The 24917-nt window shown below is 35.5% G+C and overlaps 1 protein-coding gene across 50 annotated transcripts in view; it reads left to right on the top strand.

The window, feature by feature from the left end:
* Positions 1-24917, top strand: part of PTPRD (protein tyrosine phosphatase receptor type D) — a 1166099-nt gene that overhangs the window by 1061840 nt on the left and 79342 nt on the right. For 28 of the 50 annotated variants that reach the window (XM_032676409.1, XM_032676411.1, XM_032676410.1 and 25 more), the window contains 5 exons: positions 3324-3414; positions 9451-9660; positions 12947-13107; positions 18466-18480; positions 20848-20960. In XM_032676409.1, coding sequence (XP_032532300.1) covers positions 3324-3414; positions 9451-9660; positions 12947-13107; positions 18466-18480; positions 20848-20960 — 590 coding nt within the window. The remainder of the gene's footprint in view (positions 1-3323; positions 3415-9450; positions 9661-12946; positions 13108-18465; positions 18481-20847; positions 20961-24917) is intronic. The other 22 variants (XM_032676454.1, XM_032676453.1, XM_032676457.1 and 19 more) reach the window with 2 other exon arrangements.

Here is a 24917-nt window from a genome sequence, read left to right as displayed (position 1 = left end):
GAGATTTTGCTGAAAAAATGGGCAATTTCCTAGAGGTTGCTTAGATTTTTGGGGGGGACAGGTGCTGTGGAAATGTAAACAGCAGAAATAGGACTAAAGACCTGACAGCACATGGTCAGCAGGGATTAGAAAGGTTAGACATAAAGATTTACCAGGAAAACATGAAGCGTGATACAATCAATAAGTGTTATTGCTCTGCTTATAGTCATTCTTGTTGGTCTGTAAGGTTCCCATGTGTAATGTAAAGGAAATGGGGAGGAAAATGAGCCAGTCATTAAATATTGTTGGGGATTCAACTTGTCCTTTCCCTGGTGGATTTTTACTGACGGCGTTGTAGAAAGCTGCCCTCCTTTTTCATTACTGGCTGAGGGTTTTGAGGCAGGTAAGGTCAAGAAATAAATGACTTTGAGACATTAAAAGAATGAAAAACTGAAAAATGTAGTCATTATCATTAGATTGAGTAAGATGCGGTCAGTAACAAATGCAGCTAAGGAAGACTGAAGATGGAATGAGTCAAAAAAGATTTATGAGGCAAAACATTCACAGAGAGAAAAAAGTGCAGGATAGCTAGTCAAACAGTAGCTGAAGATAGCAGTGAAAAAAGATACAATGCCTTTCTTTTTATGTACTGTAAAAAAATTAAAGAGGCAAAGTGACATCAGCAAAGGTCCATTATGGGGTTCAACTGTCGATTTTGCAAATAATATATCTCCTCCTTCTATATGTATTTCCTAAGAAGATTTGATCAGGCTTGAAGTAATAAAACAAAACAAAAAAGATTCATTTGACCCTTGAATCAGGCATTACAAAGCAGCCTCATACTGAACAGAAAAACCTGACATGATGCTTGCTAGAATAAGTAAGATTATTCTACTATAATCTTTGTATGGGAAGAGCAGTTTTTCGTAGTAGTTAGGTTGACATTTTTAGACTTACTGTTCCTCTATTGGTACATTATCTGCTCAGGATTTTCTCTAGCTTTAGATGAACTACTGAGAATTTTTCAATAATACTAATTACACAGAAGGTGAAAAAGGTAATGGTTTGCTCTAATGAACTACAGGTAAATACTAATGGGATTGAGGGTAATGTTCTAAAAGGCTTTGTAATTAAAAAATTGTAGCAGTTGTCAGTGTTTGATGGTGATAGATCATAGAAATTGGTGCAGAGCTCACCTTATGATTAGTAAAATATCTCTTTTGCTGGCATCATCTCAAGTGAGAAATTTCTTAATTTTTTTCTTTTAGTATTTTGGGCTAATCCAAAGCAATTTTTTTGTGTAAAGAACAGTTCATGTTTCTCTGAATCTCTTCCATCTTTCCAGACTCTTAGGTAAAAAAAGAGTTTTGTGGAAGACTCTGGCCTTCAAAATACTCAGTAGATCAGAGAATATCCAAACCAACCCTTCATTTCTCACCTTCCTCTCTTCCCCTCTACCCCAAAAAGAACCTAAAACCAAAGAAGCGAATAATGAAGGAAACCATAAAACATGTTTTTCAAGAGATGCTACATCTTCTGGAGTTAGCTAGAAATCAAAGAACTTTGTTGTCCTTCACAATTTGTAGCACTGTATATTGGTGAAAACATTTTCGTTTTTCTGCTTACTATTGATCTACTTGTTCTTTCAGCATAAAATACTCTATGTGTGCTGAAAGTCTTAGTAGATGTTCAAAGTTATGAGTGGGAGACTTGGATGAAGGAATTGAGAAAGAGTGTGAAAGTAACATTTACATGCTGGAAGTTCCTTGATTGAAAAAAATAAAAAGATGAAGAAGATGAAAAAAACCAAGGATATGTGAGAGACTGTTATGCAGTTCATCCAGCAGATTTATCTTTGATGTTTGAAAGACACAAAGGGGCCAGTTCTCAATTGTTTGTTGTCTTGATTCTTAGGCATCTGTTAAAGAAAAGGTATGTAGGTTGTGCTTACTGTATATATGGATAAATCAGTGTTCACTAGGATTTGTTATTCATGTAACCAAAGAGTTTTTAATATATTTACACAGAAAACTTTCTCAAATTACTTAACACAAGAATTAATGAATGTGTGCACTTACTATAGTAGCTGAAAATCCAAAGTTTTGTTACGTTTCTTTTATGGGAAAGAGCTTAAAGTAAGAAGAGCTGATTAAAATGGATCAATGGCTTGCACTGGTATGGAAAAAAGATAGTTTATATAGTTGGTTTAGACTGAGTCTTCAATCAATTGTAAGGCAGGTCCTTTTCTGTAGACTCTCTTTTGTTAATTACCTAGGATTTGCAAGTGCATTGCATGAGTAAAACAGTCAGTGCTGCAGAAAGTTGAATGGGCTGTAAAAAAGAGGCAGACTGAGAGGAGATGGTCCATGAGACACTAAAAATTCTTCCATAATGGAGGGCCAGAAACACCTTAATAAGCTGTCATTACTAGAAACAAAGAAAACTAGCTTCTTTCCCTCTTCTCTGGGATGGAGAGTGCTTGACTTTTTGACAAGTGTGTTTATCAAGAAGATGTACATTATACTATCCTGGATGTCCTGATGTTGTGATTCTACTGCTTCTTCCCTCACACTAATGTGAAATTATGTATCTGCTTGACATATATCCAGGCTTTTTGAAGCAAACAAGGAAAATACCAGATCACTGTTATACTAGAAAGTATAATTTACTAGTCTCCATGGGTGGGAAGGAGGAAGACGTTTTCAGGAAAATGTTTCTGTGGAAAACCGATATATGTAATTTGCAAATCCTAGCTATAAAGAGAGCATAAATCAAGCTCTCTTGCCTATGCTTGTGAACAGAATACTTAAGTAGGTAAAGCTGATGGTGACTGCTACTCAAAAGTAAAGAAAGTATGGGTGAAGTATATGTCATGTTTTCTTTCTTTTCTCTTCATTGTAATATTGACATCAACAAACATATTTTGTTAAGCTACCATGCTGATTATACATTAAAATTTGGGGAAGATGGGGTGGTAATTGAGATGTAAATATATGGTAATAGGTTTCAATTTAAGGGCTTGGGGTTTTTTTTTCCAGTGTGATGGTGGCAGGGCACAAATATCCCATGGCTCTTGTATCTCAGGAAGGCATTTTTGAACATTGTAATTAAAGTTTATTATAAATATTTATATATTTGCAGAAAAAGGTAAATGGTGCCATTTGTTTGTCAAATGTTTTAAAATTGATGTGTTTTCAAGAATGTGAATGTTTACAGCTGTTTGGAAGGCTGCAGTGACATATTAATGTGCAAAAGTTTATTCTCAACATACCACTCTTTTGTTACACCAGTTTATTTATTCCTTTTCTTTCAAATTTACTTTTGTCCAACTGTTTTATTTACAGAGGCTATTACATAGTTATTGTGCCTTTGAAGAGGTCTCGTGGAAAGTTTATTAAACCATGGGAGAGTCCAGATGAAATGGAACTAGATGAGGTACTGTATGTGGGGGATTTTTTTCTTTTTTTTAATTAGAAAAAGCAATATCAGTTGTATGTGATTAACTCATCAGTTTTAAAAGTTTTGGTTGTCGGGATAGTTTATATTTGAATTAGCCTGCAGGGACTGAAACAAAAGTTTGAATTACAAAAATGAGAAGACAGTAAAGACATTAAGTTGCAGTAAAACACACAAAGTGTCTAATATTTGTTGACATTAATATTTTACTCTTTTCCTGTTGTAAAGAGTGATGCAAAAGAGCAAGAGGTGAAATGAGTTGTCAGCAAAAGCTTAATCACCAGTGATACAAACCCTAATAAAGGTCTGGTTCATTAGTGGGGTGTTTACTAAGCCTGTAACAAATGCTAAATTGCAATTTGTGCTGCAATTTAACATTTGACCTTCTGGTGGTATTTTTACCTGATTCTCACATACCATAATCCTTCTGTTTGGAAGTAGCCTCCATTCTACCAACAGTCTCATGCTCAGAAATAAATAGATGAATGAAGTAGGAAAGAGCAACGTTGTGTCATCATTTGGCACTATAAATGATGCTAACCCAAAGGGCGCAAGTACTTTCATTTTAGATATAAACCTAGTAATACTGGATATCAATTCAATATGTTATTGATATAATGCTAATTCCAGGAAGTATTGTGTCAGCAGTCAGCCCTGTGTTCTGTTTTACTCAAGGACAGTATAGGTCATGTGAACTTGTCTTTCTTCTTTCAATGTGTAAATTTGGAATAACACTAATATTTATGATTGTAAAACTCTTTTGAGGGCCCCATAAAAAAGCCTTGTATAAAAGACAGGCAGTGGTGTTATTATTGCTATAGTTGTATCTGGCCAGGATTTTCAAATACTATGGCAGTTTGTACATGTAATATCTCTGCAATTCAAAGACCACAGTCAAGTTTTTTACTCTTGATTTAGCTATCTTTTGACTGGATCCCATCCGTTTTTCCATTTTCTTTTGGTAGATTCCAGATTTTTATGTAACAGAGATGCTTCACCATATGCTTCCCCGTAACACAATTACTGGGAAGTGGTAATCATCTGTGAGCACCCACAAAGGTTTTTTTCTCTCCTGACATTGATAAAATGCATATAAATTTCAAAGTTTGCACCTGTAGGGAAAATAAAGATTTTCACCAAACTAGCATTGCTGTAGAAAGCTTTCAAAATATAAACCAACTTCTTTCGGTCTTTATCACAGCAACAGGCAAATCCTTAATCAGAAGATTAAAAATGACTGTTCAGAGGAAGACATGATGACTGACTGATCAAACCCTGTGTTTTTTCTTGACCAGGATCATTTATGTCATCATCTCACTTCATTCAGTTGCAGCAATGGCTTGCTTTGATCTATTAACTTCTTCCCTTTAAAAGAACTTGGGTAGTAAATGTCATCAGCTCATGATGATGGTCATAGGTGACATCAAATACAGTTAAACAGTAAAATTCTGACAGCAAGATCATACAGTAATGGAAACTGATTTAATACTACCACCCACTTTTAACATCCAAAGACCGTAGTCACATCCAGCAGCATTAACAGATTAAAGGATAAGTGCCAGATGACATTGAACTTTTTGGCAATTAAATTCTACAGTTCCTGCTGATTCCCATAACAAAGGGTCATTTTAATCATCCTGCAAGTTGTGGTGCATTAGTCTGTATAACAGATTGATAAAGTGCATTTATTAATTCGGAAATATTTGGGTCAGGATGGGTTGTTTCCCACTTCTGCTGATGTAATTGAGACCACGTCATAGAATTAATGGTGAAAGAAATAGGATATGCATTGACTGGAAAAGGAAAATTATTTCTGATAAAGAACTAAACCCCTTGATATATCTTTTACAATTGCCACCGATATATATAGCAAGAACTGAGTAGGGAAAAATATTAAAAGCAGGCAGCAACTGTATATCATGCTAACTCATCCAGTTTCTATTATTTAAAAGACTGTTTTTCTTCCAGCTTTAGAAAATACATACACAATTTTATTAAGCGTACTATTACTGACAAGCATATGAACACAGTGCCACAATAAATACCTTTGGGAAAAAAAAACAAAAACAAAAAAGCAAAACAGAAACCAAACCGAACCAAACCAAAAACCAACCAAACTAAAAATCCCCCACAAACCTCCTACCCCCAAAAACCCCACAAACAAACAAACAAAAACCACAAAAAAACCCCACACTACTCTCTGAGCAAATGGTTCTTGATGGTCAAGTGAAGATACTTATGCATATTTATATTTTTAATACAATCTCAGGTATATGGCTGTGTATCAGAAATGGTTGGGCAATAGATTTTCCAAAGATCTGTGTTCCAAATGCTTTGCTTAGATTGTCAGAAGAAAAGTATTTGCTAGGAACACAACACTGGAATGTTACCTCCAGTACAGAACTGGCCAGCCCAAAAGATTCTCCAGCCTTATTTTAGTTACCTAATCTCCTTGGTTCCTTGAACTTCAGTTCTGAAAGACACTAAGAAAGATGCATAATTTTAGAGCAGATAATGGGCAAGATGTTATGTATCTGAAAATAATAGTTATTAAAAATACTGTCCTTTTTTACTCAAAATTTCATTTTCTTCTGAATATCATGAGATCTAGTGACTTTAAATAGACCTGTCATACAAAGAAATGAGGTAGAAAAAATATGATTTTCAGTAAGTATTAGCTGGGAGGATTACTTCAGATTTGTAAGCAGTAAAACCTAAATAAAAGTATGCATGTTAAATTTTAAATGAATTCAGTAATTTTATTGAAATCTATGTGTGAAGTACAACGAGAGATATATGAGCAAGTAATGATATTTGGCAACAACTCCATTTATATATGAAACATGAATGAGGCCAGAGGTTCACCTGAGGTGTATTCAGTCATGTGTAGTTAATGTTACTGACAAGATTTTTATCTACAGATAAACACACCTAAGTTTAGCTGGCCTTTGGTGATGAATAACCAGCTTTGAGAAAGTTTAAGAAATTTTGTTTGACTCAGGCTAATTAACTTCTAGCATTCATAGCCAAAGCTCATTTTCTGATCACTGTAATACAGAACTTCAGCATTGATTTTTCTTCAAATTATATGCATTTTATGTTACTATTTCAAAGAGAAATAATCAAGATCAAACATTTTTCTTCCCCTCTCAATCTCAATCTAATTTTGATTGCAGTACTACTGCAGTATATTGACATTTTATTATGAGTTGCTTAAAATCTGAATTGTAAATATGATGTAATCTGGAAACATATGATAAAGAATTTATTTGAGTTAGCCACACAAGTAAGTTTAAATTCCAGTGGAAACGGTAACCATAAATGAAAATATCAGTCATCTTTGAGGGTGGCACAAGCCATGTACTGGTATTGCCATATTTGTGGCTCCTGATTTCCAGATAGCATACACTGTTATTACTTGAATATTAACTTAATGTTTCAGCGGACTTCAGGATATCCAGTGCTCAGCCCTCTGCATAGCTGTTATTACCCTTATAAAACATGGCTTCCTATAGAGACAAACTTTTCAGAGTGCTTCCCTCAGCAGTTCTTGCAAGGGCTGATCTAACCTGAAACAAACTTTGATTAGTCTCTGCCTCATGTTCTGCATTTAGCAACTCTACCTGGGGCATAGGAAGCTACCAACAGATGTGAGAGTCACCTTCAATAAAGTAACTAAATAGAAATCTTTTCAATATTACAGTTCTCTACTGCCCTCATTTTTATATGACACAAATTGACTCTAGCTGCTCATTAAACTGTTTAGGAAGAATGAAAGAGAAATATGGACTGCTGATTGTGATAGTGTCCTTGAGTGGTGAATAATGACTTCTATTCTCAAATTATGGCCAGTTCTTTTTTTGCTCAGGGGATCCATTGCAGTGTACCAGCTTTTGTGTCATAGGATTGAAAATTGATGAGTTAAATGAATGTAAAATCTCTACAACAGGGAACGGACTCAGCCTTAGAGCTGGAAAGCAGTTAACTCTATACTGGTATACAGTATACTGTATACCATCTTTGAAGGTGTAACTTCCAAGTGCCCTCCATGTTAGTTAAGGAAGTTTGGATCCAAGTGGTACAGGTTGCTTCCATGTCTGTAGTCTGTGTTTGAAATATTGAGGTCAGTGAGAAGGGGTGTTAAAGTAATCGGTATTAAGTGTCTTTCTCAGTAACAGAGTCAATATTAGGTTGTTTTACATGCATTGGAATTGTTAATTGTGTAATTGCAAAGTACAAGATCCCACGTGGAGAAGTCAAAAAGATGTGCTAGTTTAAGCTGTGGCCTAACACTGAAGGAAAGGCTGAATCAAGACAGAGTTTCCCTAATTAAACATGTTCTTTAAAATGAATATATATAGTTAGGATTAGATTTTCGTATCTTTTTTTATTTATCTCTTTCTCACTCTGGAGATTTGTCTCCTTCTCCTAACAAAGAGTTTTGTGCTAATCTATTATATTAGAACTGTTTTTGTGCTAAAAAGCGTAAAACAGTGAGGTGACCTTATAATAATTTGTGATTGAAGTCTGAGACTACAGGACATTGAATAAGTTTCGTAAGTGAAAAGTGAGGGAAACTGTAAAGAGGCCTTAGAAGTCATCACTTATCACACAGGAAAAGTTCAGACTCCTTTTAATCAAATCAGATTCATTTTTGTGGACTGCCAGTATATCTAAAGTGATAAAAGGTGTTGAAAAAGCATTTGTCTGATTTAGTAAGTAATTCATTAATAGGTTATACCAGCAGAGCTTAAGTTCCTTCATTAGTTAGTATATGCTTTCCAAGTTTGACCCTAGCATCTAATCTTGTCACAAATGTACCGATGTAAATTTTACCTTTGTTTATCAGAAGTGACTGAGTCACCATCCTTTGAGGTATTTAGAAAGATGTGTAGTTGTGGCAATTAGGGACATGGTTTAATGATGGACTTGGCAGTGTTAGGATAATGGCTGGACTCAATCTTGAAGGTCTTTTCCAACGTAAATAATTCTACCATTCTGTTCTATGACTGACTTCATATATGTTGATTCCTTAAGCCTCTAATTTTTTTTTTTAATTATTTTTCTAATATTGGTAAATCTTATAAGTTTTATAAGTAGATTTTAAAAGCAGCAACCCTCCCTCCCTTGTCCCTTTCCCTTTCCCTCTAGCACCCTAGTTTACACATTCCTTAACCCTCTTACCCCATTCTATGCTCCCTATATCAGTCCTACGCCCGAATCCAGTAGAAATGTTTAGTCTTTTGTCAAGGCAAGGTCTAGATTGTTGGCAGAACAGCATATCAGGGCCTGAACAACAAAATGAAGTCAAGCATTAGGTAACTATGTACCCTTTGTGCTCTGATGATGGTGAAGGTGATGAAGTAGGTGGTCCCAAAATGCACCCCAGACCCATTTTCAGGGGGTGGACCGGGGGCGGTCCAGAGTAAAGGCCACAGGGTGGACACATCTGGGATTGGATGGATGGTATTATAAAATGTAACCTCCCGGGCACAGGGGTGCGTCTTGTAACGTCTTTAGCCTTGGCAAAATAAACCCTTTCTTATCTCACTCTTATTAACTGCTCTGGGAGATTTTTTCAGCACCATAAATCCCACGGCAACAATGTTCATACATACATATATATATATTAAATGTAATGTGATGTGTGTATATATATGTCCTCAGAGAAGGTATATTGCTTTCTTTTCCTTTCTTTCCTCCCGTGCCCTTGCCCCATCCCAGACACAACAGTATCACTGAAAATTGTTTTGTGTTTGTAGTCTGGGCAGTGCAGTTGCCTCCTAGTATCTTATCTTAACAACAATGACAAGAAATTGGAAGATTTTACAAGAACCGATTTAGTGATACTGATACGTCCCATGAAATGTGGTTAAATTTATTTTTGTAGTTCCTGGTCATGCATTAAATTTTCTCATTACATTGTCAATAAGTTACATTAAAATTGTTTACAGTTATCTTTCTGTTCATGCCTCCTCTTTCTCTCTCTCTCTTTCCCTTCCCTTCATTCTAAAGCTGCTTAAGGAGATAGCTAGGAAACGCAGAAGCATTCGTCTTGGGCGGGAAGTTGAATTAAAGCCATATATTGCAGCTCACTTTGAAGTTCTTCCTACGGAATTCACATTGGGGGATAAGAAGCATTATGGTGGATTTGAGAATAAGCAACTGCAGAGTGGTCAAGAATATGTCTTCTTTGTCTTGGCTGTAATGGAACACTCAGAATCTGTAAGTTAGTTAATGTTTTTCAATTTCAAAATTATCTTTCCACAATCATGAAAACATTTTGCAATGCTTATTCAGCTTCCCAAAAGATTTTTTATGGGGTTTTTTTTGCATTACATGTCAGAGCAGCTTTAAAGTAATTATTTCCTTTCCTAGTGACAATTAATTCCTTAAACTTTCCTATTCTGGTTGCATCTTTGTGTGTTACTTCTGTATGTAACTGAAACCTAAGGATCACCTTTTGTTAGTGATGTTGTGATCCTTTGCAAATTACATGCTCTGCTATTTGTGACTGTGAACATAGGATCTGAGGCATGAACTTCACAGCAGCATCTTTCTCAGTGTATTTAGAGGAGTTCTTCTCTTGCCTTAATGCTACCATTGAAGGACACACAGGATTCTTGGAAATTCACTGAACCAGAGACATGCACAGCTACTCTTTTTAGTTACAGTCATTCCATAACAACTTTATCAGTAAATTGTTAGAAAGTTAGAAAATAATTCAATAATAAGGAAAATTCTTGAGGTGATTTAAATAATGAGCTGTCATTCCTCTTTACTTAATTCATTTGGTAGTTATGTCCCTTTATGCATGAGTTAACCTACTGCATGTAATATATTAAAAGAATAGACATAAATAGGACTGTTGAAAGAAGATGCAATCCACGTTAACATTTTAACATACAATGTATAATACGTTAAATTTCTAATGGGTAACTAAACCTGACAGGTACATTTGCGGGTTCAACCACTTGAAACTACAACACCAATATTCTGAATTTTAGTCAAAGCTTCTAGTGTGTAACATCATAATTGCTTTCTTACTATCAATGGAATTTGCCTCCTTAAACACAATGAGGGAGTTGTTCCACTTTGAATACTTTTGGATAAATAACTTCGTTTGAAAATAAAGTAGATGCCTCCTGGAAGCTCTAACATAAATCAAAAGTTCCACTTTCACTTTTTGACAGGGGCTGCATAGACAGATAATTCTGAAGATGTTGCATCCAAAAGGTTCAAACTGGAGAAGACAGACAGCTTTTGACCATAAAGTTAGGTAGTCAGAATAAGGTAATCAGAAATTACCTATAGTAAAATTGATCTTTTCAGCACAAAGTATGGTTTCTCAGGTTATTTATATTAATTAAGGCATTAGTAATTTCATAGAAATTACCTAAATTTATTATTTTGTTAGCAAGAAATGAGGATAAAAAATCAGGAAAAAGTAGATTTTACAGGTGAAAAGGCTCATATGGCAAAATCTATCTAAGGTCCTACTCTTGAAGATTTCAGAAGGCATTACAAAACTTACAGTATGGTTAATAACTGGTTTAACATGCCATCTGAAATGTTTATGTGATTGACTAGCATAAGGTACCCACAGAGTGTGAATAGTTTTTAATGGTGAGTGAAATTCAACTTTCAATGCTCCAGTTTATCCACTCTCAACATATTTGATTTTCTTCTAGGACTGTAGATCCCACTGGTGTATGAGTTGCAACTTGAAAGGGATTTTCAAATGTTACATCATACATTGACTTCCCCTTCAGAGAACACAAAATTTCCCTGTTGATTGGTAGAATGGACTATATGAATTAAAAGAGAACATGGGAAGATCTGAATTTGTTTAACTTGGTAAAATGGAAGCTGAAAGAGCTTATGATTAAAATCTTAAGCATGTTAAGCATGTTGTTAAGAGGGAGGAAAAAAATAAGATAAATTTGGCAAAATAATAAATGAGTTTAAATTAGTCATTAATACAGGTAGGATAAAAATTTAAAGTGAAATCTTGCTTATTGGAGAAAAAATAGTTAGTGCTTATACTGTTGCCCTCAATATCCCTCTGTATCTTTTTCCAGGCATTTTTACTACCTGCTCCAAAGAAAGGGGCTAAATAAAGAGAGTTTCTTCCTGTAGCAGTGAGATTTGTTCTGTCTTTTGAAAATGCTGAAGCTGGGAAAAAAATATCAGTCAGTTCGGGTGTTTCAGGAATGGAACATGAAGAGTCCCCGTTTTCCAAACAATGACAACGGACTTAAAACATTGGGGTTTTTTGGTGCCAGGTGCCAGGTTTAGTGAGACTGTAACATAACTGGAGATTGTTGGCATGGGTGCTAGCTCCTTACCAGCTAATGTAAGTGCCTCAGCTTTGCCAATCCTAATCCTGTCTCAAACCCAGGCACTGTCATAGCCCAGAGCCCAAAACAAGGCCAAATGAAGTGTAAAAAAACATGTCTCCTTTGATAACACTTGTCTTGGCTTAGGGCATCTTTCAGAACACAGTGCAAACATGTAAATGGAAGCTAGTCTCTTCTCCCAGTTATCTTATTCTGTCTTAGCTGACATTTCTGATCTACTGCTGAATCAAGCTTTTAAGTCCTTTGCAAGAGCTGTAGTTCAAATCCTAGTTTAGTGCTGATGGAGACACTCCAGCAAAGACAAAATTGTACAAACTATTCTCCACTTCTGTCTTTACTGTAACTCAGTGTTGTTTAAATGATCCAGTTTTAACAGGCTGGCTACTCAGTCTCTCCTGTTTGTAATTTTAACTCTGCACTCAGTCATAGATCAAACATCTCAGGGCAGAGCAGAGTGAAGAAATATTTTGTTATGACAGGTCTTAGCCTAAGCCAATTGCTTTACACCATCCAGTAAAGCAAAGATTTTCAACAGCCTCTGTTGGTTCATAATTCAAGTTTTATACCTGTGAAAGACTGAGTGTTTAGCTTCCCTTCATACTCTATAGTGACTTCCCCTGTTTTCCATTCTTAAATTTAAATTGTTTCAACCTTCAATAAGAATACTCTATCAGACAGTTTTTGACTGTCAAAACGTATTGTACTATTGCCGCAAGAACCTTTTCTAAGAACCTTCTATATTCAGTCCCCTTTATTTTTACTTATAGTAGTTTTGTTCTGTTGGAAGTACTCTTTCATATCATGCAGGAAGAAATAGTGTTAATCCAGTGTGAAACTAAAAAAACAAAAACCAAAAATAAGTAACCAATGGATTATATTTCTCCTAATGCTTTCCTCGTTCTCTGTTTACGTTGCAAAGTGTTGTGGAAGGACATCATTTGTCTACACATCACTGCTAATATGTGGAACACAAAGTAACACACTGTTTAGTTTGCCAGTTTAGATGTTGCCTGACTTCAGGAAAAAGAGCATTTTCACTTTGTTATGTTCATTGCATCATCGTCTTCTATACATTTATTTTAGATCTAGCATAGTTAATACTCTAAATGCACTCCTTCGTGATTAAGTAAGAATTATTTTTACTTCTATAGACCATGTATGCAACCAGCCCATATTCTGATCCTGTTGTGTCAATGGATCTTGATCCCCAACCGATTACAGATGAGGAAGAAGGCTTGATTTGGGTTGTTGGACCAGTTCTTGCAGTGGTGTTTATCATCTGCATTGTTATTGCTATACTTCTTTATAAAAGGTAATTTTACCTTCTAGTTTTCTTACTAGGTATATAACTTCCTGACATGTTGATCATTTTGTAATACTGTTCCAAATTATATTTTTGTGCTACCATAGTAACTGTCATTGCTTTGGGATATTTCAGTATTTATTAATGGTTTCCGGAATACTGCAGAAATTTTTGATTGAAAGTTTCCAATAATTACAGGTATGCAGGTACATTTTTCTGTTGATGACATATTAACACTTCTGCATTTAAATGTTTTTTCCACTTTGCATACATTTATTTGCAAAGAAAATAAATATGTGCTGCATATAAATATGTATGGAATTGGCACATTTGACTTTTCAAAACTTGTTTTTAGATGTGTAATAGTAATACATTAGGGGTTACATTCAGCTTGATGTTAAAAGGGATTCTCATCTCCACTCAAGTAATTTGAGTTTTTACTTTTGACAGTTGGCCTCAATTTGTCGGTGTATCTATATGAATTTGAAGCTCTGAACTGAGAGATTAAAGAGACATCAAATAACGTTTTTCTACTAATCTTGCAATGAGATCAAATTTCACTTATTCTTCTTTCACTGTCTGTGACACAGTTGTAGTTTTGCTATTATACCTTCTGCCTTACAATATACTCAGTGTAAACTGTGTATGATGCCATAATTTATATGTAGTAGCTTTTTACACTGTAAATGAATTCACAGGGGTCAATCAAAACAAAAGAATCCAAACAAAAAAGTTTATTTTAATGTTTAGATTTTGTTCCTAATACATTTTTAAATATATTGATATAATTGCAGATTAATATAAAAATGCTATAAACCTCTGGGGAGGTGATACACTAGGAATAATTTCATTAAATGGAGTATGTCCTCTAAAATTAACAGCTATAATGCTATCACTTGAATATAAATATTTAAATTCTGCTTGCCTCTATGGTCTTCCCACCCTAAGTGTCTTTGGTCAAATACCTCTGAAATTGCATGTATAGAACTGGCTTCAGGTTTTGGAAAGAATTCTCTGTTCAGCAGTAAATACCCAGTCCAGAGTTAACTTGAGCTTTGGGTTCCAAATAGACATATATTTATAGAATGTTTTCAGGGTTGTAATCGTACAGCAGCATAACACATGGTCTGTTGCTTTCAAATACTATGTCTCCTGAAAGGTTCATAGTGTTTCAGCCAATCTAATTGGTTAGCAACCAGTGAACCTCTGTTTGTGTCTGTCTGTCACTTCAAAAACCGGTCGTTAGAGTTGTGCTAAAAGTGAAATATTCATTTCTCCTGATTATTTTGAATTATTAAGAGTAAATCTTCTCTCATACTACAAAAAAAAATCCAAACAATGGCTTATAAAGCAGATGTGCACCTGTTTCTGAAAATACTATTTACATTTATGGAACCAAACTAAAAATCTTAAATCTGTTACCAAATAAAAAATATTAGGCGTATTCTACATACAAGCAGGTAAAATTTGCTTGTCAGTATTGTGAAGATATTGTCATTCACTGAAAATGGGGGACATACTTTCCATCTGTTATTTACTATTTGTACTAGAACTGTTTGGGCAAATGTCCATATGTATTTATTTATTTTTCTATTTTCAGCTATTTACTCTAATTTATTAAACTGCACTGAATTGGCAACTTACCTCTGAGAAATTTTGACTGCAGTTTTAGCAGTCTGTGGTCCTCTATGAACTTTTCATTTCTGTAAAAAGAAGTATATAATTGGATATTTTTTTCAAGAATATTCAACCTGGATGCAAGCTAACTGCTAGATTTTGATGGACTTACTGACTGTAGAAGAGCAACAACCAGACAAGAAAATAGGGATATTTAGCATCCTATTTTGAAAAAGCAGTGAAATTTAATTTCTGAGTTAAATGGATTTACTGTGGTTACAGGAGTTGGATGAAAAAAATGAACAAAAAAAAGCCCAGGAAAACCAAACATTTTCATGGATACAGGAAATTTTACAGTATGTTTGTTGAATACAGTGGAGTGTAAGTGCAACAGGTATGGTAACGAGGAAAAACAAAGGATAGAGGGCATCAGTCTAATAATACATGAACATACATGCAAAAAATATTAAAAATAGGATGTTGTTGAAGGATGTGCAGTGCAAAGAGGACAACTAAGAAATGACCATGTCTTTTGAAGTGCAGATGGTAGTAATTCAAATAAAGGTGAACTATGCTTAATTCACTTTGTCTATAGAAGCCTTTATGAACAGACCACTGAGCTCATGATTTATAATACGACTTTTATATTTTAATTTCAATCATAGAGAAAGAATTACTTCCATTTCTAAAAGAATCACTTTAGGTGGAGAAGTCTTGCCCCTCTTTAAAATAGACACTATCAGAGGTAGTGCGAATGAGTTGTGTTGGTTGGTTTGAAGCATATTTAACAATCCCAAAGACAAGGAGTGCATGTTTGACCTCATTATTTATTGGTAAGTTGTGTCAGGGTTATTGCCTCTCCATTTAGTCTTAAAATCTGAAAGCAAAGATATTTCATAGAAGGTTTTTTGGATTATATATTAGAATATAGCCAAAAGGTCCTTGCAGCTCAGTAACAGTAATAGATGGGGAAAACACTGAAGAGTCCTTTTTCTTATGATCACATATAGTAATAATATAATAGCCAACAACAACAGAGGCAAATGAATGTGCTGTGTGCAGAAGAGCTCACAGTTTCATTGAACCAAAGGGTCACATCTCTGGAATTTGTCTCATCTCAGCCCTGCTCAGAGCATGGCCAGCTACAACAACTTGTTCAGAGGGATGTCCCAGCAAGATTTAATGTATCTAAGAATGGAAACTCAACAATTTTTCTGGGCAACCTGTTCTGTGTTCCAGTATCCTCAAGTAAAAATTCTTTTTGCCTGAGTTACAGTTGAATATGTGTTGGTAAATGGAATTGACTTGGCCAGTAACCAGTTCAGTGTTCTCTGTCCTCGCAGCAGTGAAACCAGGAAACCACCATGCAGTCATAGTGAAAGGAGACACTTATTTTGGAGCAGATATTTCAATCTATTTGACTTAAATATAAATAATAAAATTTACACATCCAAGTAAATTAACTAAATCTCATTACCTTTTCAGTTATTTTCCTTTGCTCATTCAAACTTGAAGTACATTATACATCATAGTAAGATTTATAACCAGAATCTCAAACAAAGGCAAATACCTGCTTAGCTAGACAGAAGGTGCATACCCTAGAAGAAATGCCTAAGTATTGTGATGGTTCTTTGAGTCTCAGTTTATATTTCAAGTTGATGTTTATAAATCATTACCTTGCTGCAACCTACAGTTTAGGTAAATCTACAGTGAATCCTCTTAACTCACTTTTAAATGTGTGGTACATATTCAATTACATAAGATTTAGGTGATTAGGAACCCAGTCAGTGAATGTGAAAGAGCTCTAGAAATTGTTCAGTGTATCTCAAAAATAGACAAATTAGAAAGAAGAGTACCTTTCCCCATGAAGAATCCTGTCATCTGGTTTTTGGGTTTGGGAATTTATTTCTTTAACATGTGAATTTATGTTTTTAAGAAATTACAAATTCTCTAATTTCAGTCATCCACTGATGGAGAGAAAAATGTTCCTTATTCTAGATCTTTTCATTTGTGAGGAAGAGAAGTTAAAGCCATCTTGACAGACTTTGTGTTGTTTGCTTTTATAAAGTGCAGCTTTCTGATTTGGTTCAGAAGACTGGAGCCTAAGCTTGAATCTTTTGAAGACAGTGAACTCTGCCGCTCTGAATCATAGCGTCATCGAATCATAGAATAGGTAGGGTTGGAAGGGACCTTTAAGGGCCATCTAGTCCAACTGCCTTCATCTTCAACTAGGTCAGGTTGCTCAGAGCCCTGTCCAGCCAGGCCTTGAGTGTATCCAGGGATGACGTATATGCCACCTCTCTAGGCAACCTGTGCCGGTATTTCACCACCCCATCATAAAGAATTTCTTCCTATTAGCTAATCTGAATCTACCCTCTTTCAGTTTAAAACCATTACCCCTTGTCCTATCATTACTCCTACATAGGCTGTCCCCATCTTCCTTATGAGCACCCTTTAAGTACTAGGAGGTTGCAGTAAGGTCCTCCCAAAGCCTTCTCTTCTGCAGGCTGAACAATCCCAGTTTTCTCAGCCTTTCCTCTTAGAGAAGTGTTCCATCCCTTTGATCAGTTTTATGGCCCTTCTCTGGACACACTCCAACAGGTACATGCCTTTCTGGTACTGATGACCCCAAAGCTGGATGCAGCACTCCAGGTGGTGATTCACCAATGTAGAGTAGAGGGGCAGAATCATATCCCTTGACCTGCTGGTCACCTGCTGAATCTTGAGCTGTTTGACTTAGAAGCTAAACATGCTTCTGACGGAAAAAAAAAAAAAAAAACCAAACAAAAAACAGACGTTAAAAAAAACACAGAAATGAAAATCAGGGATGATGAAGAATTCTAAAGACTTTTTCATAATGTGTGTAGTCTGGTCATCGCATACCACAAGCTATTAAAAGTTTGTAGAGCCTCTGCTTATTATGATCAACACACAGATAAACAGTGTATTAACAGTGAGTGTGTATAGTAGCACATTTTGGTGGGAGATATTTTCCCTGTTTACCTGATCTAGATCATAGATCACTACAGATCTATGCAAATTGGTGTAGACCTCTAGTAGGTGACATTCTTTCTAAATCTACAAAGGTGTTTAATACTTCACTAGAAAAAAATTTATGCTTACCTTACTTTAAAGGGTACTGTTAAAAATTTCTTGTTATATTACTACCTGGCTTTGTAAAATAATTTTAAAAGTCCTCATTTTGTTTTATTCTTTTTAAAATTTAGTACAATTCTTATGTATTTCATGTATTTAACCTTGTTCTTCACTTGCTTTTCTCTCCCTTTTCTTCTCCCTTTCTCTCCTTCCCATTCTACTCTGCCCTCCACTTTCATTTTTCCTCTCCTCTCTCCTCTCATCTCTCTTCTCTCTAAAATGTAAGAGGAAACTACATCTTAGTGAGATGTAACTTTTCAATGTAATGTTAACATTATTTTGATGGGTCAAATTAAAGACCCATTCTCTATTATCTCACTGGCTAAAATTTGAAGTCTCATTTCTTTGCAAATAGTGTCTAAGAAAGGTGTATTTTTCAGTAGAAGATTCGCTTTGTTCATGACCTTGTGTCCTCCATTAATTCTATGATTCCCAAGCATTAAATATTTTGATGAGCTGTCATTTCTTAATTTGGTTTAGTTATATATCTTTAAGTCAACATTTCTTATATCTTCTGTTTCCATTCTTATCCTCTGCGCTGCTGGTCAACTAACATTTCACCATTTCTCCCCTCTTTGCTGCATTAAAATGGAGCAGTAAACCTGACAGGTGAGAAGTAAAAAGTAATCACTCTTCATTTAATACAGAAAAGGAGAAAAAAAAAGAAAGTTATCGTGATAATGATCTAAAACAAAGTATCTGTCAATCTTAAGTGAATGTAGACAGTAATCTGTCACAATGAAGGCAACTGTGAGACTTTCTATGTTATTTACAGCACTGAAAAGTAGTGTAATACAAGCAATGAAGTTTCACTGCTCTTTTTCTTGTGCCTCCTTGGGGTACATTTCCAAGAGATAGCACAGCTATACAATGTTTATATGGTTTTATTTGCGTTTTAGTGAAGGTGAATCAGTGTTTTTTTGCTATAACCAAAGTTCTTTAAGGAATGCATTGTTGTGGTTGAAGTGTTAGCTGCTCTGAATCTCCATAATGCTCCATCCACATAGACTTAATGCTGACTTACAGTTCTACAAGTGAAAATGATACAGTGATCTCTTGTCCTCTCTGGATTTTTTTTTCCCATCTAACTCAAAATCATTGCATAATCTGGAAGAATTCGGATGACTTGTATAGGCTGGCAGCATAAAAAAAAAACAACATCCAGAATGATCCTGAGAATAATACAAATAATAAACTGTTCTATTATCCTATAAGCATTCAAAATATTCAGATACATGATTAGAAGATATTTTAGTGCTTTTATTAGATTGATGTGAAATTTTGTTGTCCAGTACTGACTTGCAAGTGGAAAAAAGGTAAATGAAGCTTGTCTCTGGACAGAGTGAAGGACTTAAAGAGACTTAAAACTCCTAGACTTAGGAAGAAGGAAATATAGATTAAAAGAGTTCTTGAAAGTTACATTGCACATCTTTACTTAAGAAGAAATATCACTCAGGCATTGTGCTACAGTGGTAGGAGTTGGGAATAGTCAAAATCAAAAGAAAGAAATTTCAAATGAGTTTATCCATAATATTTTGTTTTAAAAAAGACTAAAAAAAAAGAATCAGATGTAAATTTTATCGCTTCACTTAAGAGAGATTAATACATGTGTTAAGGTATTTACCAGAGACCAGACTGAGGGCTTTTACAGTAAAAGCCTTTTTACTTTTTTCTATAAAACAATAGGACTAGTGACTTTCAAAGAATACCTGCAGTGATGTTGCTGTTTGACTTGTTTGCACAGCCTTTGAAATCTTGTTGTATATTACCAGGTGTTCATGATTTCAAGAGCAGCAAGAAATCAACAGGAATAGTAGCAGATTTAGTACCATTGTGAGTCAATTAGGAAAACAATTAATAAATAGTGTTATGTTAAAATAAACATTGGGTACCTGGAAAAGATTGCTTTTCACAAAGTAACTCTTCCTCTATTTGCTTCTTCATTTTATATTACATAGAGTATCAGCCAGGTTTTGTTTTCATTCAGGAGTCCACAGAGGACTAGTGAAGAAGGATTCCACTCTCTGTATAAAAATGCAGAGTGGTAGATGTTCTTCATTTAAGATAGTTCTCGATGTCTCCACATCAGAAAATTATAGACAAATAATGGGAGTCCATTTTACCAGAAAAGTCAGTCAGAACACATGTGGACTCTGCTTCTCTCTAGAGAAAGGAAAACATGCACAAGCTTCCTTCCTTCCCTCCCTCCCTCATCCCTCCTTCCTTCCCTCCTTCCCTCCCTCCTTTCCTCTTTCCCTCCCTCCTTTCCTCTTTCCTCCTGTCTTTCCCATCTTGCTTTGGACAGATTGACATGAGCACTATAATTGCAGTGGAAGTCTTAGTTTAATTAGAAATACTCATACAGAATCTGAGCTGTGAATATATGTAAGTGAGGTAAGACAAATGAAGATTGTGTAGTTCAGCTCTTACAGAGATGAGAAGAAACAGAGCAAATTCTTGATTCCTAGAAAGTGAAAAGGTGTCTTCTGGGATAGGTGTTTTCTGTACTGTTCTTTCTCTATACTTAAAAATGCAAACTATTTTTTTATAAATGTGTATAAAATATGAAATATTTAATGATAATGACTTGGAGTATTAATTTCTAGTTACATGTTCAAAAGTTGGCTACTTTTTAAAAAAAGGTATAGCTAGATAGCTTTTAAAATACTGTGAATTTTTATAAGCTTAGTGTTATAAAAGTAAAGTATCCAGGGACCAGAAGGATATACTGGAGGATCAGTGCAAGGCAAAATGCAGTTATTTTCTCTCTGACATTAATATATTTAGATTCATTTTGCCATCGCAAATTACAGATGTCCTACTAGCTATGCATAATTATTTTACCTTTGCACTGGATCAAATAGCCTTTCAGAAATAAACATCTTGCCTTCAGAATATGATGATTAAATGCTCAGGCACCTTTGTCAAGCTAACATGTCTGTCTTCTGTTTATGTGTATTCACCTTCTCCATGCAGGAAGAGGGCTGAATCTGATTCTAGAAAGAGCAGCATACCCAACAGCAAGGAGGTCCCCTCTCACCATCCCACAGACCCAGTGGAGCTGCGACGCCTTAACTTTCAAACTCCGGGTAAGAGACAATAACTTACGGAGAGCTCTGTGATCATAAGCTGATTACTGGTGCTGCTACAGAAAAGAAAGATTAGTTGTTTATAAAAATATATTTTGATCGCTTATGAGGTTTTGCACAGTATATTTCTTTGTTAGATTTTGAAATAATTCTTTAATTTCTTTATTTAAAGAAAAATCCTACATGAAACAAACTTGAATTTATGTAAAGAGCCCAAAGACACATATGCTGTATGAATGTGTTTTGTGTACTAAAATTCCAAGTTAAACCTAACAATGCTAGAAAATGTTATTGGGACATGTATATCCCTCTATTCATTAACAATATTCTTACAGCAACCTCTTGTTAATAAGCTTCTTTCTTATCTACTGCATAATTGGGTGATCTATTAACATAATTGTCAGTTTCACTGAATTGCAAATGTGCAACACAGAAAGGAAATACTAACTAGATAAATGGTCTTGTCTTTGAAAATAAGGCCATATGTTGTGGTTAAGGGAATATATTAATGTCAGTAGTTCCGAGGTTAGAAGGAACACACTCTCAAATATTTTATTAAATGATTTTTTTAAACGAAACACTGTTTTCTTAAAGCTGTTTATCTGATAGTCAAGAGGCACTGGGAGATAAATACTTAGTATTGAATTTTTACCACATTTTAGGAGTCAACTTTTACTTAAGTTGGCTTTTGATCATGTTATATTCCAGTGAACGTGTTGTCTATTACAGGGTGTTTGCACATAGTCCCAGTCCAATGCTAGTTGTGTGCAGAAGCTTCATGAGCCTTGTGTTTGTCGAACTTCTTACATTAATAACAAAAAAATAAAAGCAGGAATTGAAGGGTTTGAGATGCTGAGAGATTAGCCTCAGAACTTGACATACTAAAGGGTTAAGTGAACTTGCAGATCTCATTTCTAGTCTTCTAAACAGTGATTATATTAAGATAACGTTACCCCAGCAGGAGTGGGTCTGCAGAATAATGAATGTGGCTAAAGACCCATGCATGCACATGGCAGTGGTAGAAAGGGAAGAGTCTTGAGTTTTACTCCAGCCTTGTTTTTTTTAATCTGTTCCAGTACACTGAATGCTCTTAGCAGCTGGTGCAAATTAGGTGTGTTTCAGGAGCACATCTTCTAATTCAGTTTCATCTCAATGTGGGAATCTTGTTGACATGCTCTGGGACCTCTCTATAATATGAACTTAAGTGCAGTAAGTGGAAATGATTAAGAGTTTTTATTCACAATTGTCCTTCTGAGACTGCAATCTGAATGTAGGCTCATCGTTCCTGAGCAAAGTTTTCGTCTGTTATTCAGGAATTTCATAAAAGTTTTAAAGGTTTTTACAACAATAGAAGTATACATACAAATTTTTGAAACATGAGAAGAAAAAATATGGTTCTTAAAGTCTACCTTATGCCTAAAACAAGTCATTATTTGTATACAGTTATATACTGAGTAGAGCAGGTGGCTTAATAGAATCACAAAATCGTTTTGTTTGGAAAAGAGCTATAAGATCAAGGAGTCCAACCATTAACCAAGCACCTCTTTGTTCAACAATAAACCGTGACCTGAAGTGCCACATCCACATTCCAGGGCCAGTCAATTCACCGCTTTCCTGGGCAGCCTGTTCCAACACCTGACCACCCTTTCAGTGAAGAAGTGTTTCCTAATATTCAGTCTACCTACCCAGCAAAACTCGAGGCCATTTCCTCTTCCCCTATCACTTGTTACCTGGGAGAAGAGACTGACCCCCAACTTGTTATAACCTCTGTTCAGCAAGCTGTAGAGAGCTATAAGGTCTCACCTCAGCCTCCTTTTCTCCAGGCTAAGTAACCCCAGCTCCCTCAGATGTTTCTGATAAGACTTGTGGTCCAGACCCTTCACCAGCTTTGTCACCCTTTTCTAGACACACTCCAGCACTTCAGTGTCTTTCTTGTAGTGAGGTGATGCTAAACTGGACAGAGTACTCGAGGTGTGGCTTCACCACTGCTAAGTACAGAGGGACAATCACTGCCCTGGTCCTGCTGACCACACTACTGCTGATAAAGGCTAGGATGTCAGGTTGATCTTCTTGTTGACCTTCCCCAGCACCAACGTCAGACTGACAGGCCTGTAGTTCCCCAAATCCTCCTTCCCACCCTTCTTGTAAAAGGACATCTCATTTGGAAACCTCCAGTCATCTGGAACATCCCCAGTTAGGCAGGACTGCTGCTACATGAAGAAAGAGGCTCAGTGAGTACTTCGATCAAATCCCTTGGTACCCTTGGGTGTATCCCCCACAGTTGTGTATGTCTAAGTGGTGTTGCAGGTTGCTGACCAATTTCTCCTAGACAATGGGGGCTTCATTCTGCTCACCATCCCTGTCTTCCAGCTCAGGGGTCTGTGTACCCCCAGAATAATTGGTGTTGTTAGTAAAGGCCGAGGCAAAGAAAGCATTAATTACCTCAGCCTTTTCTTCATCCTTTGTCACTATATTTTCCTCTACATCCAATAAAGAATGGAATAACAACTAGGTATATAAGCATAATTTTCTGCTCTCTGTTTATTTACATGTGTAGTCTTACCTATCCCTTTAATATTCATCATAATAAAAATAAAATGTGGGCAAGAAAAACCCTGCTGCCAAGTGCTAACAATTTTATATATAAAATAATTTATTGTAATTAATTCTAAATTTACATTTAGGATGTAAAGTTATTAAGAAATGGCAGAATTTGTGGCACTCATAGACACTGTAATTCCACCTCATTGATCTGAAAAGAACTGGAGAGAATTGAAAGCATACTTTTCCTTGCAGGGCTATAGTTTGTCTGGGAAATTTGCAGTTTTCTGTGAGGCTAGTTGAGCAGAACATTTGCAATCCATTCCTACTCTAAACTCTTATTTTTTGCTGTAAACCTTTTCACAGAATGGAGAATTACAATTATTATTAAAAATACAGAACAGACATCGAATTTTTACCTACTGTTGTTTCACCTAAGACCCCCAGGCACAGGTCAGGCCATTATATTACTCAGTACACAACCAAATATCAAGGAGAAATTTCTTACCCCAGTAGATTTGTTTTACTCTGTAACACTTCCTAATTAACATGTTTTTAATATGCAAACTTAGTCACAGTGAAGTCGAGGTACAGTTCTTGTGCTAGTAAAAGCAGAACATAACATATATTGACTTCAATTAAGGCTACCATTTAATTAAAACGTGGCTAAATTTAACTTAGATATTTAGATCCTACTGGAATGTTTATCCAACTTTAACCAGCAATACACCATCAAATAACATCCATAAACACCATCAAATAACATGCAATAAAAAATTTTTTAAGGTGAACATAAGGATACTACAGAAATCCTGCGTGTTCAGGATATCAGTATTGTTATTTTTGTTGTTTTTTCACTTTCAAGTGTGTGGGGGTTTTTTTTCTATTATGTAACAGAAATAGGTAGTGGGATACTTCAAAATAGGCAACGGAGAGAAGAGATTGGGGTCTGATGTGGTTATGTGTTGGGTTCCTTTTACCGAGACATCTCCAGTCACCCTCATACAATGGCCTTATCTATTGTGTAAGATGTTACCATTTCTTAACATTGCCTATGGATAAAATAAATGACAGAGTAGTGAATGTACTTTAAAAAACAGTGTATGCCAAGTCAGTAAATAAGCATCAGGATAGATGATTTGACATTATCACATTATTATAGTGGTTTATTTCTTTGGATTATGAAAGCACCTGCAGTTTGCTTGGAGCTTTCCAGGCAGACCGGTTGCTTCCAGTGGGAGGGGAAAAAAAGTTTATAATGAACCCATAAAGTACAGCAGTGTTAAAGAAAGTTTTAAATTACATTGGCATATCTAAACTGCCAGTTTTCACTGAGAGAGGTGAATGAGATACTTCTATAAAATTCTGGATTGTCATAAACTTTAGTATTTTGAAAGATTTCTAAACAACCTCTTT

This window comes from Chiroxiphia lanceolata, chromosome Z (genome assembly GCF_009829145.1).
Source record: "Chiroxiphia lanceolata isolate bChiLan1 chromosome Z, bChiLan1.pri, whole genome shotgun sequence".
Taxonomy (NCBI): domain Eukaryota; kingdom Metazoa; phylum Chordata; class Aves; order Passeriformes; family Pipridae; genus Chiroxiphia; species Chiroxiphia lanceolata.
This window is presented reverse-complemented; position numbering and strand designations above follow the sequence as displayed.